General features: G+C 49.4%; 1 protein-coding gene across 2 annotated transcripts in view; it reads left to right on the top strand.

The window, feature by feature from the left end:
• alg13 (ALG13 UDP-N-acetylglucosaminyltransferase subunit) overlaps positions 1-10,253 on the top strand; it is a 23,913-nt gene extending 13,660 nt beyond the window's left edge. For both annotated transcript variants that reach the window (XM_030054188.1, XM_030054105.1), the window contains exons 15-25: positions 160-313; positions 770-944; positions 1,645-1,680; positions 1,903-1,958; positions 2,635-2,703; positions 4,513-4,639; positions 4,919-5,038; positions 6,272-6,312; positions 7,610-7,727; positions 8,557-8,673; positions 9,479-10,253. In XM_030054188.1, coding sequence (XP_029910048.1) covers positions 160-313; positions 770-944; positions 1,645-1,680; positions 1,903-1,958; positions 2,635-2,703; positions 4,513-4,639; positions 4,919-5,038; positions 6,272-6,312; positions 7,610-7,727; positions 8,557-8,673; positions 9,479-9,873 — 1,408 coding nt within the window. In that variant the 3' untranslated portion in view covers positions 9,874-10,253. The remainder of the gene's footprint in view (positions 1-159; positions 314-769; positions 945-1,644; positions 1,681-1,902; positions 1,959-2,634; positions 2,704-4,512; positions 4,640-4,918; positions 5,039-6,271; positions 6,313-7,609; positions 7,728-8,556; positions 8,674-9,478) is intronic.
• Positions 10,254-11,981: the final 1,728 nt, after the last annotated feature.

Consider the following 11,981-nt stretch of genomic DNA (forward strand, 5'->3'; position numbering starts at 1 on the left):
GCTGCTCCTGACCTTTCCCCATCTTCACCTTTTATCAAATGACCTTCTTTCCTTCTGTGTTTCTGCGCCACCGGGTCGGGACAAAACTGAAAATCAGTCCTGGACTCGGCTCTGTGTGGATGTGTGATGCTCCTCCCCTCTGGTCTTGTCGTGTTTCAGGCGCAGTCGGCGGCAGCTGGCGGCGGCGCTCAACAAGGACTGTCAGTTTGGGTTCTCAGCAGAGACCGGGGAGGAGGAGCCCGCCGACCTGGAGGGAAACATCACCTACTACCAGCTGGATGACGCCAACGAGGCCGTGTTCCCCCCGCTGCCGGTGAGGGGCGGGGCTTAGTGGCAGCACCTCGTCGCAGACAGGCTGCGACCTGTTCCTGGTTTATATGAATCCAGTTTCCTGGTCAGATTAAAGCGCTGCGTTGCTTTTTGAGGTTTCATGCAGAAATGATTGCATATGCCAAGAGATAAAACAGTAAAACAGGCGGTAAAACATGTGGCCGGTCCCTGTGGTGCTGCTCAGAACATGCTGCATGTTGTGAACCTCACGGTCACAGGTGGCAGCGGTGCCACCATGTGGCCGGACTCTGTCAGTGCGCTGACTTCTTCCAGCTTCAGCTTTCAAAACCAGTAAAGTTAAAGAGTTTTTCAAGTTTAAAATTATAAAAAACAAAAGAGAAACGAGAAAAGTCATAAACAAACGTCAGTGAACAGAACGGTGGAGTTTGTTGTGATAATATAACTTTAATGTCAGTAACCTCCTCTCCCCTCCCCCCAGGGCCAGGCTGTGGCTCCTCCTCCCATGCTGGGAGCCCCTCCCCCTCCTCCCCCTGCCTCCTCCTATTGGGTCCAGCGAGGTCCCGGGCCCCTCCCCCCCACCCCTCCACCTGGGAAGCCCCCTGTGACATCATCAGAAGAGGACCAGGAGGACGCCAGCACAGTGGAGGACCAGAGTAAGAGGAACTTTTTTTCCTTTGGAAATTAAACTAAACTTCAAACTGTTTTGAAGAAATTACAGCTGAAAACATCTGTAGGAAACTTCCACGTACTGATGAAATATTTTCTCCTTCACGTTCCTCTGCTCTCCTCCCAGAGCGAGCAGTGGGCTTTCAGAGCTGCCACATCACTCCTCCTCCCTTTCCTCCATTCATTCCACTACGATATGAACATGAACTTTCAGAGCCTTCACACTTTCTTCACTCCAGTTTTCCATCAGCCCAATAAAGTCCTCCACATGGGTTTTCCTGAAAGCAGCAGCACTGTTGGCTTTTCAGGACTTTTTCACACTGAAACGCTCCCTCCTGCTCCTCCTCCTCCTCCTCCTCCTCGTTTTGCTTTCCACAGCCAATCATCAGCTGTGTGGTTTCTGAGTGTTGAGCAGAACATTATGAGGCGGCTGCTTCAACCACAGACTCACAGTCTGACTCTGTGAGGTGAAACCTTTATTGACAAGCGGTTTGTTGACGTGGAGGAACGTTCAGAATCTCTGGGACGGAGCTTTAAAACATGTTCAGTGTTTGTGTTTGCTGGTTAGTTTAACTGATGTAGGTTCAGAAAATAAACCTGACTGGACCTAAAGATGAAATACTGACACCGTCTAACCTCTGTGTGTGTGTGTGTGTGTGTGTGTGTGTGTGTGTGTGTGTGTCTCAGCTGAGTACTCAGAGGACTACATCTACACAGCTCAGGGTGAGTCTGTCATCTGAAATGTCAGCAGGTCATTCAGTCTCATCTTCAGGCTTCAAATCTTCCTTCCAACACACCACAATACATAATCTGCCAGAGGAATGCAATAATCTGAGATAATCCCCCTGTTCCCAGTGCAGTTTCACTTGTTTTGGGATGGTTTTTTTGGGAACATCTGTATAGATCTGCTGCAGCCAAACAGCTAAACTGTGAAATGTGTTTCAGATCCAGGTTTCCAGAGTCCTGTGGTGTTCACTGCTGCAGAGCCTGTCACCAGTCTGGTAACACACAAACACACACACACACGCACATGCTAAGATGTTGTCAGTGTTCCGAGTCAGCATTAAAGGGACAGTAAACCCAGGTAAAAGCAGGGGTTTCCTGAGAGATGCTCACAGCAGCTCCATCAGGAGCAGCACATACCAACAACGAAATTAGGACAAGAAACAAAAAACATCCATTCACATGACGGTGCAGTACACGGAGTGCAGGTATGAAGGCTCCTCAGCGACCTCTGACCTGGGATGGAGCTCATCATGTGTTTTAATCCAGTGCAGCAGAGCAGCTGGGCTGAGCAGGGTAACGAGGCCGTGTGGAGGCTGAGGACCAGCCCGCCCTCCAGCAACACACAACATCCAGTTTGGAAAGAGACCGAGCACTGGCATCTGCCAATATATCAATAACTTATCAATACTGTGATATGAAACTAGATATCTCTATGTATAGATCTATATATCTGTAGACTGATTCTTTATTATATAGATCTATATATATATATGCATTATAGTATAGAAATGCAGTTATTTGAACTCAGACTGGTGTAGCTTTGCAGGGGTGGATCTACCGTGTGTGTGTGTGTGTGTGTGTGTGTGTGTGTGTGTGTGTTCTGTTTGATGTGAGCAGAACTGTGGGGGGCCAAAGGGGGTCAAAAAAAAGTTTTGTTTTTGTTTTTTCCAGGCTGTTCAGGAAGGTGGCGCTGCTGAGTCACCAACAGACGGCATGACGAACTATAGCTACACCCAGCAGGTACACACACACACACACACAGGTGCATCTCAATAAATTAGAATATCATCAAAAAGTTGATTTACGGTATTTCCCCAATTAATCGCCTGGGCGTTTAATATGCAAAATCAACTTGGACCTCAGGCGTTTAAAAGAACCAGGCGGCTCTTTGCTGCCGGGCGATTAATTGGCGAAATACGGTATTTCTGTATTAAAGTGATTGATCACACACAGACTGATATATTTCAAGTGTTTATTTCTTTTAATTTTGATGATTATAACTTACAGCTCATGAAAACCCAAATTCAGTATCTCAGAAAATTAGAATATTACTTAAGACCAATAAAAACACAGACATGCTGAGCTGCTGAACAGTCTGAACACGTGCAGCACTCAGTTCCTGCAGCTGTGCGGCGCATGGAGGCCACCAGGGGGAGGCGCTGTGGATGCCCAGGCTGCTCTGATAGCCGCCTTAAGATCTGGACCTGACCAGAACCGGCTGGCTTCTGGTGGGTTCTGGTCGGGTCCTGGTGGATCTTGGTGGGTTCTGGTCGGGTCCTGGTGGGTTCTGGTGGATCTTGGTGTGTTCTGGTCTGGTCCTGGTGGGTTCTGGTTGGGTCCTGGTGGGTTCTGGTGGGTTCTGGTAGGGTTTAGGGTTCTGGTGGGGTCCTGGTGGGTTCTGATGGGGTCCTGGTGGATCTTGGTGGGTTCCGGTGGGGTCCTGGTGAGTTCTGGTCGGGTCCTGATGGGTTCCGGTCGGGTCGTGGTGGGTTCTGGTCGGGTCGTGGTGGGTTCTGGTCGGGTTCTGGTGGGGTCTTGGTGGGTTCCGATGGGTTCCGGTTGGGTCGTGGTGGGTTCTACCCGGGTCCTGGTGGGTTCTGCTCGGGTCCTGGTGGGGTCTTGGTGGGTTCTGGTCGGTTCCTGGTGTGTCCTGGTGGGTTCTGGTTGTGTCCTGGTGGGTCTTGGTGGGTTCCGGTCTGGTTCTGGTGGGGTCCTGGTGGGTTCTGGTGGTGTCCTGGTGGGTTTTGGTGGGTTCCGCTCTGGTCCTGGTGGGTTCTGGAGGGGTCTTGGTGGGGTCCTGGTGGGTTCTGGTGGGGTCTTGGTTGGTTCCGGTGGGGTCCTGGTGGGTTCTGGTCGGGTCTTGGTGGGTTCTGGTTGGGTCCTGGTGGGTATTGGTGGGTTCCGGTGGGGTCCTGGTGGGTTCTGGTCGGGTCTTGGTGGGTTCTGGTCGGGTCCTGGTGGGTCTTGGTGGGTTCCGGTCTGGTCCTGGTGGGTTCTTGTGGGGTCCTTGTGGGTCTTGGTAGGCTCTGGTTGGGTCCTGGTGGATCTTGGTGGGTTCTGGTCGAGTTCTGGTGGGTCTTGGTGGGTTAGGGTCAGGTTCTAGTGGGTTCTGGTGGTGTCCTGGTGGGTCTTGGTGGGTTTCGGTCTGGTCCTGGTGGGTTCTGGTGGGGTCCTGGTGGGTCTTGGTAGGTTCTGGTTGGGTCCTGGTGGATCTTGGTGGGTTCTGGTTGGGTCCTGGTGGATCTTGGTGGGTTCTAGTCTGGTCCTGGTGGGGTCCTTGTGGATTCCAGTGGGGCCTGATGGGTTCTGGTGGGGTCCTGGTGGGTCTTGGTAGGTTCTGGTTGGGTCCTGGTGGATCTTGGTGGGTTCTGGTTGGGTCCTGGTGGATCTTGGTGGGTTCCTGGTCCTGATATGACCAGACAGACACGAGCTGGTTGCGTCTGTCTTCCCAGGGGCTCGACGCCACGTGATGCTTGTGACCTGACCAGTCCTCTGTGTGTGTGTGTGTGTGTGTGTGTGTGTGTGTGTGTGTGTGTGTGTGTGTCTCAGGTGGTCAAGCCGTCAGCCGTCATCTGCTCTTCTCCCTCCTCTTCCTCCTCCTCACCCTCCTCCTCCTCATCTCACACTCCTCTGGCCTCACACCTCCCAGCGCCAGCACACAGCCAGCCACGCACAGGTACACACACACACACACACGCACAGGTATACACACACACACACACACACACACACACACACACAGGTACACACACACACACACACACACACACGCACAGGTACACACTCACACACACACACACACACACACACACACACACACACACACAGCCAGCCAGCCACGCACAGGTACACACACACACACAGCCAATCTCACACACACACACACACACACACACACACAGACACACATAGATGTGATGACACTTGAACACAGGTGTGTCTCTCCTCTGGTTAGTTGCCATGGCGATGCCAGCCACGCCTCCCTGGTTGGTTAATGAGTTGGGCGAGCCTCTGTGCACCGTGGTGGCTCCGCCCCCTTACTCCTACGACCCCAACGGCAGCGACTTACCCCGAGGTCAGAGGTCACTTCCTGTTGCTGATATAAATATATTTATATTTGTTCATCCATTTTCCCCATGTTTGGGTTTGGGTTCTCTGTCACCTGGGTTAGGGTTCTCTGTCACCTGGGTTAGGGTTCTCTGTCACCTGGGTTAGGGTTAGGGTTCTCTGTCACCTGGGTTAGGGTTCTCTGTCACCTGGGTTAGGGTTAGGGTTCTCTGCCACCTGGGTTTGGGTTCTCTGTCACCTGGGTTAGGGTTAGGGTTCTCTGTCACCTGGGTTAGGGTTCTCTGTCACCTGGGTTAGGGTTAGGGTTCTCTGTCACCTGGGTTAGTGTTCTCTGTCACCTGGGTTAGGGTTCTCTGTCACCTGGGTTAGGGTTAGGGTTCTCTGTCACCTGGGTTAGGGTTCTCTGTCACCTGGGTTAGGGTTCTCTGCCACCTGGGTTTGGGTTCTCTGTCACCTGGGTTAGGGTTAGGGTTCTTTGTCACCTGGGTTAGTGTTCTCTATCACCTGGGTTAGGGTTCTCTGTCACCTGGGTTTGGGTTCTCTGTCACCTGGGATAGGGTTAGGGTTCTCTGTCACTTGGGTTAGGGTTCTCTGTCACCTGGGTTTGGGTTCTCTGTCACCTGGGTTAGGGTTACGGTTCTCTGTCACCTGGCTTAGGCTTAGGGTTCTCTGTCACCTGGGTTAGGCTTAGGATTCTCTGTCACCTGGGTTAGGCTTAGGGTTCTCTGTCACCTGGGTTAGGGTTCTCTGTCACCTGGGTTAGGCTTAGGGTTCTCTGTCACCTGGGTTAGGGTTCTCTGTCACCTGGGTTAGGGTTAGGGTTCTCTGTCACCTGGGTTAGTGTTCTCTGTCACCTGGGTTAGGGTTCTCTATCACCTGGGTTAGGGTTCTCTGTCACCTGGGTTAGGGTTCTCTATCACCTGGGTTAGGGTTCTCTGTCACCTGGGTTTGGTTTCTCTGTCACCTGGGTTTGGTTTCTCTGTCACCTGGGTTTGGTTTCTCTGTCACCTGGGTTTGGTTTCTCTGTCACCTGGGTTTGGTTTCTCTGTCACCTGGGTTAGGGTTGTTATGAAGGAATCTAATGCAGCAATATGGATTAACCCACGCTGGCCCTTGAACCAGCAGATCTCAATCATTTCTTCAGTGGGAAGTTATTTGTTATGAAGGTGTGTGTGCCTGTGAGGACATGGTGACTGATGTGTGTGTGTGTGTGTGTGTGTGTGTGTGTGTGTGTCTCCAGACTGCAGAGTTCTCCAGTACTACTTCAACTTAGGAGTGCAGGTCAGTCCGAGGCTCGTCCTGTTTCTGTTGTTGCTGTTGTTCACAGTTCCCACACACATCCTGCAACACCTGCACGCCGACGAGCTGCCCACTCAGGGAATACACCTGGAAATTTCCAAAATAGAAAATTCAGTTGAGATCACACGTGCAGATGCTGCTCTCCGCTCACATTGTTCATGTCCAGCTGCCTCGAGGCGATGTAAACATGTACAGCACAACGTGTCGACACGCCACTCCCGCAGGTTTGAGCTCGGCGCTTCGTCCTGTTTGGATGGTTCAGAGTCGCCGTCCTTCTGTGGCCCCGCCCTGAGCGAGGTCGACCCTCCAGCCGGTTGATGTTGGCGGCCCTCGGCCTCAAACGCCACGCCTCCCGCCCCTGCAGCCGGTGGGAGGCGGGACGAGGCTGAAGACTGCAGACTCAGCTCCTCTTTGTGCACTGTGTGCTCGCACTGCTGAGTACCCTAACCCTGCTAGTGCTAACCCTAACCCTAACCCTAACCCTGCTAGTTCTAACCCTAACCCTAACCCTGCTAGTGCTAACCCTAACCCCACCGCTGTCAGCTCTTACAGAAAGTATTCAGATCCGCTTCACTTTTTTCACTTTTGTCATGTTTCAGCCTGATGCTACAATCGTTTAAATTCATTTTTTCTCTCATTAGTCTGCACTCAGATATCCTATAATGACAAAGTGAAAACAGAATTGCAGAAATCTTTGTAAATTTGTTAAAAAGGAAAGGGGCGCTCAGATTAGAGTTCTCAAATTCTGCCTGAACCCGACCCTACCCGACATTTTCGGGTAGGGTCAGGCCTAAAATGTATGTGAACTGGTCGGGTAGGGTAGGGCTTTGGGTTCTGGTTCTGTAGTGAAGCTGCCTTTCGCCAACCATTATGTCCGTTCTCTCACTGCTACTAGACTTTGTGCCACCGGCGCTGCTAGATAATGGTGAATTTGGTGATCTTTTTTTTTTTTTTCCTCTCCTTTCTTTTTTTCCAGGCTTTATCAGGCTGTCTGGCCTAAAGTTCAGCTAATTAGTCAGGTAGGGTAGGGCCTCGGGCTGGTCCAGTATGGCCTGGTTAGGGTAGGGTCTTCATTTTCAGGCCCGATGAGAACTCTAGCTCAGATGAACACAAGAGACTTTGCAGTGTCCACAAGGGGGCGCTGGACGGGGAAATGGCACCTGAGCCGCTTGGAGACTAGAAAAGATACCGGAGTCACTTTTGAGCCGGGAGGCAGAGAGAGAAGCTCAGCTGCTGTACAGAACATAACTTAACCCCCCTTCCCCTCCCCAAAACACAGTGGTACCACCAGAGCTGCTGGCAGCAGGCCTACGCACCTCCCTCACCTGAGGCACCCTACACCTACCAGGCCTACCCCCACTACCACGCCCCCCCCACCCAGGATGCATCGCTCCACGGTAAGACTGCTAACAGACAGATCTTTATTTTAGTCATTCTTTTAACATGATTATATCTAACAAAAAATATATGAATACGTAAGATAATTAAGTTCAAAATACAGATGATCCACTGCTTGGATGGTGATTTGGGTGAAACTGAAACAATCTCTTTTTTGCTGTTTCGTCCACACTGACATGGAGCTTTCTCCCCCTGAAAATGCTATTTTAAAAGTTCTTTCCAAGATATAATTATAAAATAACAGTATAATTTCAAGATGTTTTGTATAATATGATGTGTAATGTCTGTCATGTGAAGCGGAGCAGGCAGCATGGTGGGCAACGCCCCTGTTAGGGCTAGGGACCTTCCAGTGTTTTGGTGCGGACGGACTTTTTGAAAACAGTTTCTCCACATTGCAGCTGAAACACATCACGGGCGCGACGTGTCATGGAGGCGGAGCAGAGCTGATTTTCTTTTCTTTTTTAAAAACACCACCTGTGTCTGTGTTGTCCAATGACATACCAGGATCACTATAGGGAGAAAAAAAACATGGGGGCGTTTAATATTCCCAGAAAAAACGTAGAGATTACACTTGTAATTTTATGAGAAAAAACTCAGAAATTCTGAGGTTAAGGTCGTAAATTTGTAAGTAAACACCTCTTAAAACTCAAATTTATGAGAAAATCCAGGCAGACTCAACACCAAGCTGTTATCTTACCATGTTTTTTTTTTTTTTTTTTTTTTTTTTTTAATGTCAGGTAAGTTTAAACGTCTAAGTGTTTATAGGCGCTGCAGTTTGATGCAGTGCACCTTTAATCAGTCTGTCCCCCCCCCCCCCCCCCCCCCCAGGCGCCCCTCCCCAGTCTTACCCCGAGGCAGGCCGAGGCCCCGGCTCCCACCACACCCCCCCTCCCTACCCAGAATCCACCAGGCCAGCAGACGGACAGACGGACGGACACGGCAGCGGTCAGTAGATCACACGCTGACTCAGCAGAATGAAACCAAAACAAAAATCCCAAGCTAAAATTTCTGAGGTTTGTTTTTTTTTTCTTCCACCAAAATGTTTGCTGTGATGTCCGGCAGCAGCACCTCAGGTGACGAGCTCATGGCTGTCATGTAGAGATCTGCAGTCTCACTTCTGTGATTTTCAGGCTTCATTTGAAGGATTTCTTAGTTTTCTAGCAAAGCCAGTGGACAGTGGAGCTACAAGCAGCTGTTTTCTGCTTCCTGGAAACTTCAGACTGGAAATGAGACGTTTTAGCCGGACAGTGACAGAGTCCAGCCTCTCAGGGGTTAAACTGGGGACAGTATGATTATTTTTGTTTGGTAAAAATAAGTATATATTAACCGATCAGCCGTAACATTAAGACCACCTGCCTAATACACCATAGAGACTAAAGTCCTGGTCCCCCTGCAGGAGCGTCTCTGAGCTCCGTCCTGAACCCAGAGGCTTTAATGAGGAGCTGGTCCTTTGCACCTCCACTCCACCTGTCACGGGTCTCAGTGTTACGGCTGATCAGTGTGTATTATTGATTTGTCAGCTGCTGTTGCTCCTTAAAACCAAAGGGGAGACTTTGTTTGTCTGAAGGAAACATTTACTAAGCTGTGATTGGCTGGTTTACATTTGGGGGTTGGGACTTATGATTGGTCAAGAACACACACACACACACACACACACACACACACACACACAGGTTTTGTTTTTTAGGAACATCCTGCTCATTCTGCCGTTAAATGTCATCTTCATCTTCTCTCTTCCTCCTCTCTTTAGGCCCCGCCCTCTCCCTGGAAGTCTCCTCCCCCACCTCCTCCTCCATCAGTCCTGTGCCTACAGGCTCCGCCCCTCCACCACTCCTCTACCCGGAGCAGCCCCTCCCCCCTCCTCCCTCTGTCCTGCACCTCCCATATGAGGCCCCGCCTCCCCCCTACCTCCCTGCCCCCTCTCCTCTTCCTCCTCCTCCTCCTCACCCCCACTTCCCCCATCACTCCTCCTACCACACTTACCTCCCCCCTGCCCACTGGGGGGCGTTCCCACCTGGAGGCCCTGCCCACGGGACCCACCCACGGGTCTACTGCCCCGCCACTAACCCCACCCACATGGTTGGTTACATCACAGCCCCGCCCCCTCACCACTCAGCCACTCACTACCTTCCACCTAGCATGTGACCCTGCTAGCATGTGCAGAAACATGCTAATGCTGTTATTTAGCTACCTCACCGTGTCCCGCTGAACCTGGTATCTTCAGAAAGGTGAAGCTCAGGGAGGTACCAGGTCTCAGCAGGACACCTCGTCACCAGTTACCATAGAAACGCCCGTGGACCTTAGAGCCATCATGGCTGCCAGGAAACCAGTTTGTCTGACTTGTTCATTTGTTTGTCACTAAGAGATGGCCTGCTGCTGTCAGCCAATCAGAGAGGGGGCTGGGCTGTGCAGGGGGCGTGGCCTAATCCTGTGTTTGTTTGTTCATGGAAAATATTTCTGTTCAGTATTCAAACGGGTGATGGTGCGCTTTGTTTTTGCATGAATAAAGAGTTGTGTTTCCCCGAGCTGCCTGACTGATGGCTTCATTTTTCAGGACAAAAAGCTGCTGTGGTGCTTCCAGAGCCAGTCCTCCTAAAACACCACAGCTCCCCTCCCCTCATCCATCAAGCCCTGAAAACCATCTCTGAGCACCAGTATTACACATCCAGAAGCTTTTTTTCCCCTTGAAACCCTGTCAGCCTCACATCAGGTGTGGGCAAGTTGCAGTTTCCCTGCTTACATCTATGTGCTGGATCTGCTTTGCTAGAGAGCTACAGATGATCGATCAGAACCACGCGAATGTCTTCAGGTTTTTCTTCTTTACTGACACGTCCACAACCAAAGTCCATTTACACAACTGTCTGCTGATCCAGTGCTTCTGTATGAACACAATAAAGCAAATAAACAGGTCAAATATTTGTATTGGATTATATAAGGCACATGTATAAATGATAACTGCACCTCAGATATAAGAAATTGTACAGTGCAATAGAATAAAACTGGCAACGGCAGACAAATAATATAGCTTGGTGTCAAACAAGCATATGTGAGGCTTATTTAGCATATTCTCTTTGTCACAGTGGCCTGAAAGAGAACCAAACTAACCTCACAATATCCTTAATATGCCTAGAAGTGTTACTCATTCACAAGCAGGAAATACAAATGATATTAGCTGCTAATATGGAGCCACATAATCAGCAGGACACTTGAACTGGAGCCTATTAATTAGGCATACATAACTGGAACATCAAGAGACTGAGGAACAACTTTGGTCTGAAAGGTAATATTGTAGGCTGGATCTTGGATTTTCTGACATGCAGAACCCAAAGAGTGGGCAGTTCTCTGATCTATCCGTAACATCCACTGGTTCACCTCAAGGATGCGTCCTTTCCCCTCTGTTGTACATATTGTACACAAATGACTGCTGTAGCACTTTTGAAAACTGTCACAGATTGAAGTTCGCGGATGACACTGTTCTAGTGAGCCTGCTGAACAGCGCTGAAACCTCCCATGGTCCTGTGTTTGAATATTTTTTAAAATGGTGTGATGAATCCTTTTTTATCTTTGAATGTTCTAAAGACAAAGGATATGTGTATTGATTTTCGACGTGTGCAGCCTTCTCCTGAAACCGAAACGATTGATGGTCAAGCAGTTGAAATTGTTGAGTCCTATAAGTACTTGGGTACAATTGACAACAAACTGTCTTTTGAAAAAAATACGGACTTGATATACAGGAAAAGTCAGCAGCGCCTTTTTTGTCTTCGTAAACTCTCTTAATTCCAGGTTGATTCTTCCCTGATGACTGTTTTATCATTCTTTTATTGAGTCTGTTATTACATTTTCCTTTATCTGTTGGTTTCAATCCTTTAAGGTTAAAGAGAGAAACATAGTTAACAGAGTGGAAAAAAGAAAAAAGAGTGGAATAGTCTCCCTAATTTGTAATGATCTCTCAAATTCAAGTGATCATTTATTCATTCTCTTTTTTTTCCTCCTTCTAAAATGTGCACTTGGAATCATAATTTTCTATGTCATGCGTACTTGTCTTCTTTGTTGTGTGCGCTTCCTTTGTTGTGGAACTAATTGCCCAATTGGGGACAAATAAAGATATATATTGATATATTGACATTTTGCGCACAATTTGCGGCTATAACCATGTGTTAAACTCCTTCCTCACTTCCTGTGGACGCACTTTACGCCAGATGGCAGTGGGTACACAGCCAGGGCATCAATCACGGAGAGCAAAACCAGCTAAG

Source organism: Myripristis murdjan, chromosome 1, assembly GCF_902150065.1.
Source record: "Myripristis murdjan chromosome 1, fMyrMur1.1, whole genome shotgun sequence".
Taxonomy (NCBI): Eukaryota; Metazoa; Chordata; class Actinopteri; order Holocentriformes; family Holocentridae; genus Myripristis; species Myripristis murdjan.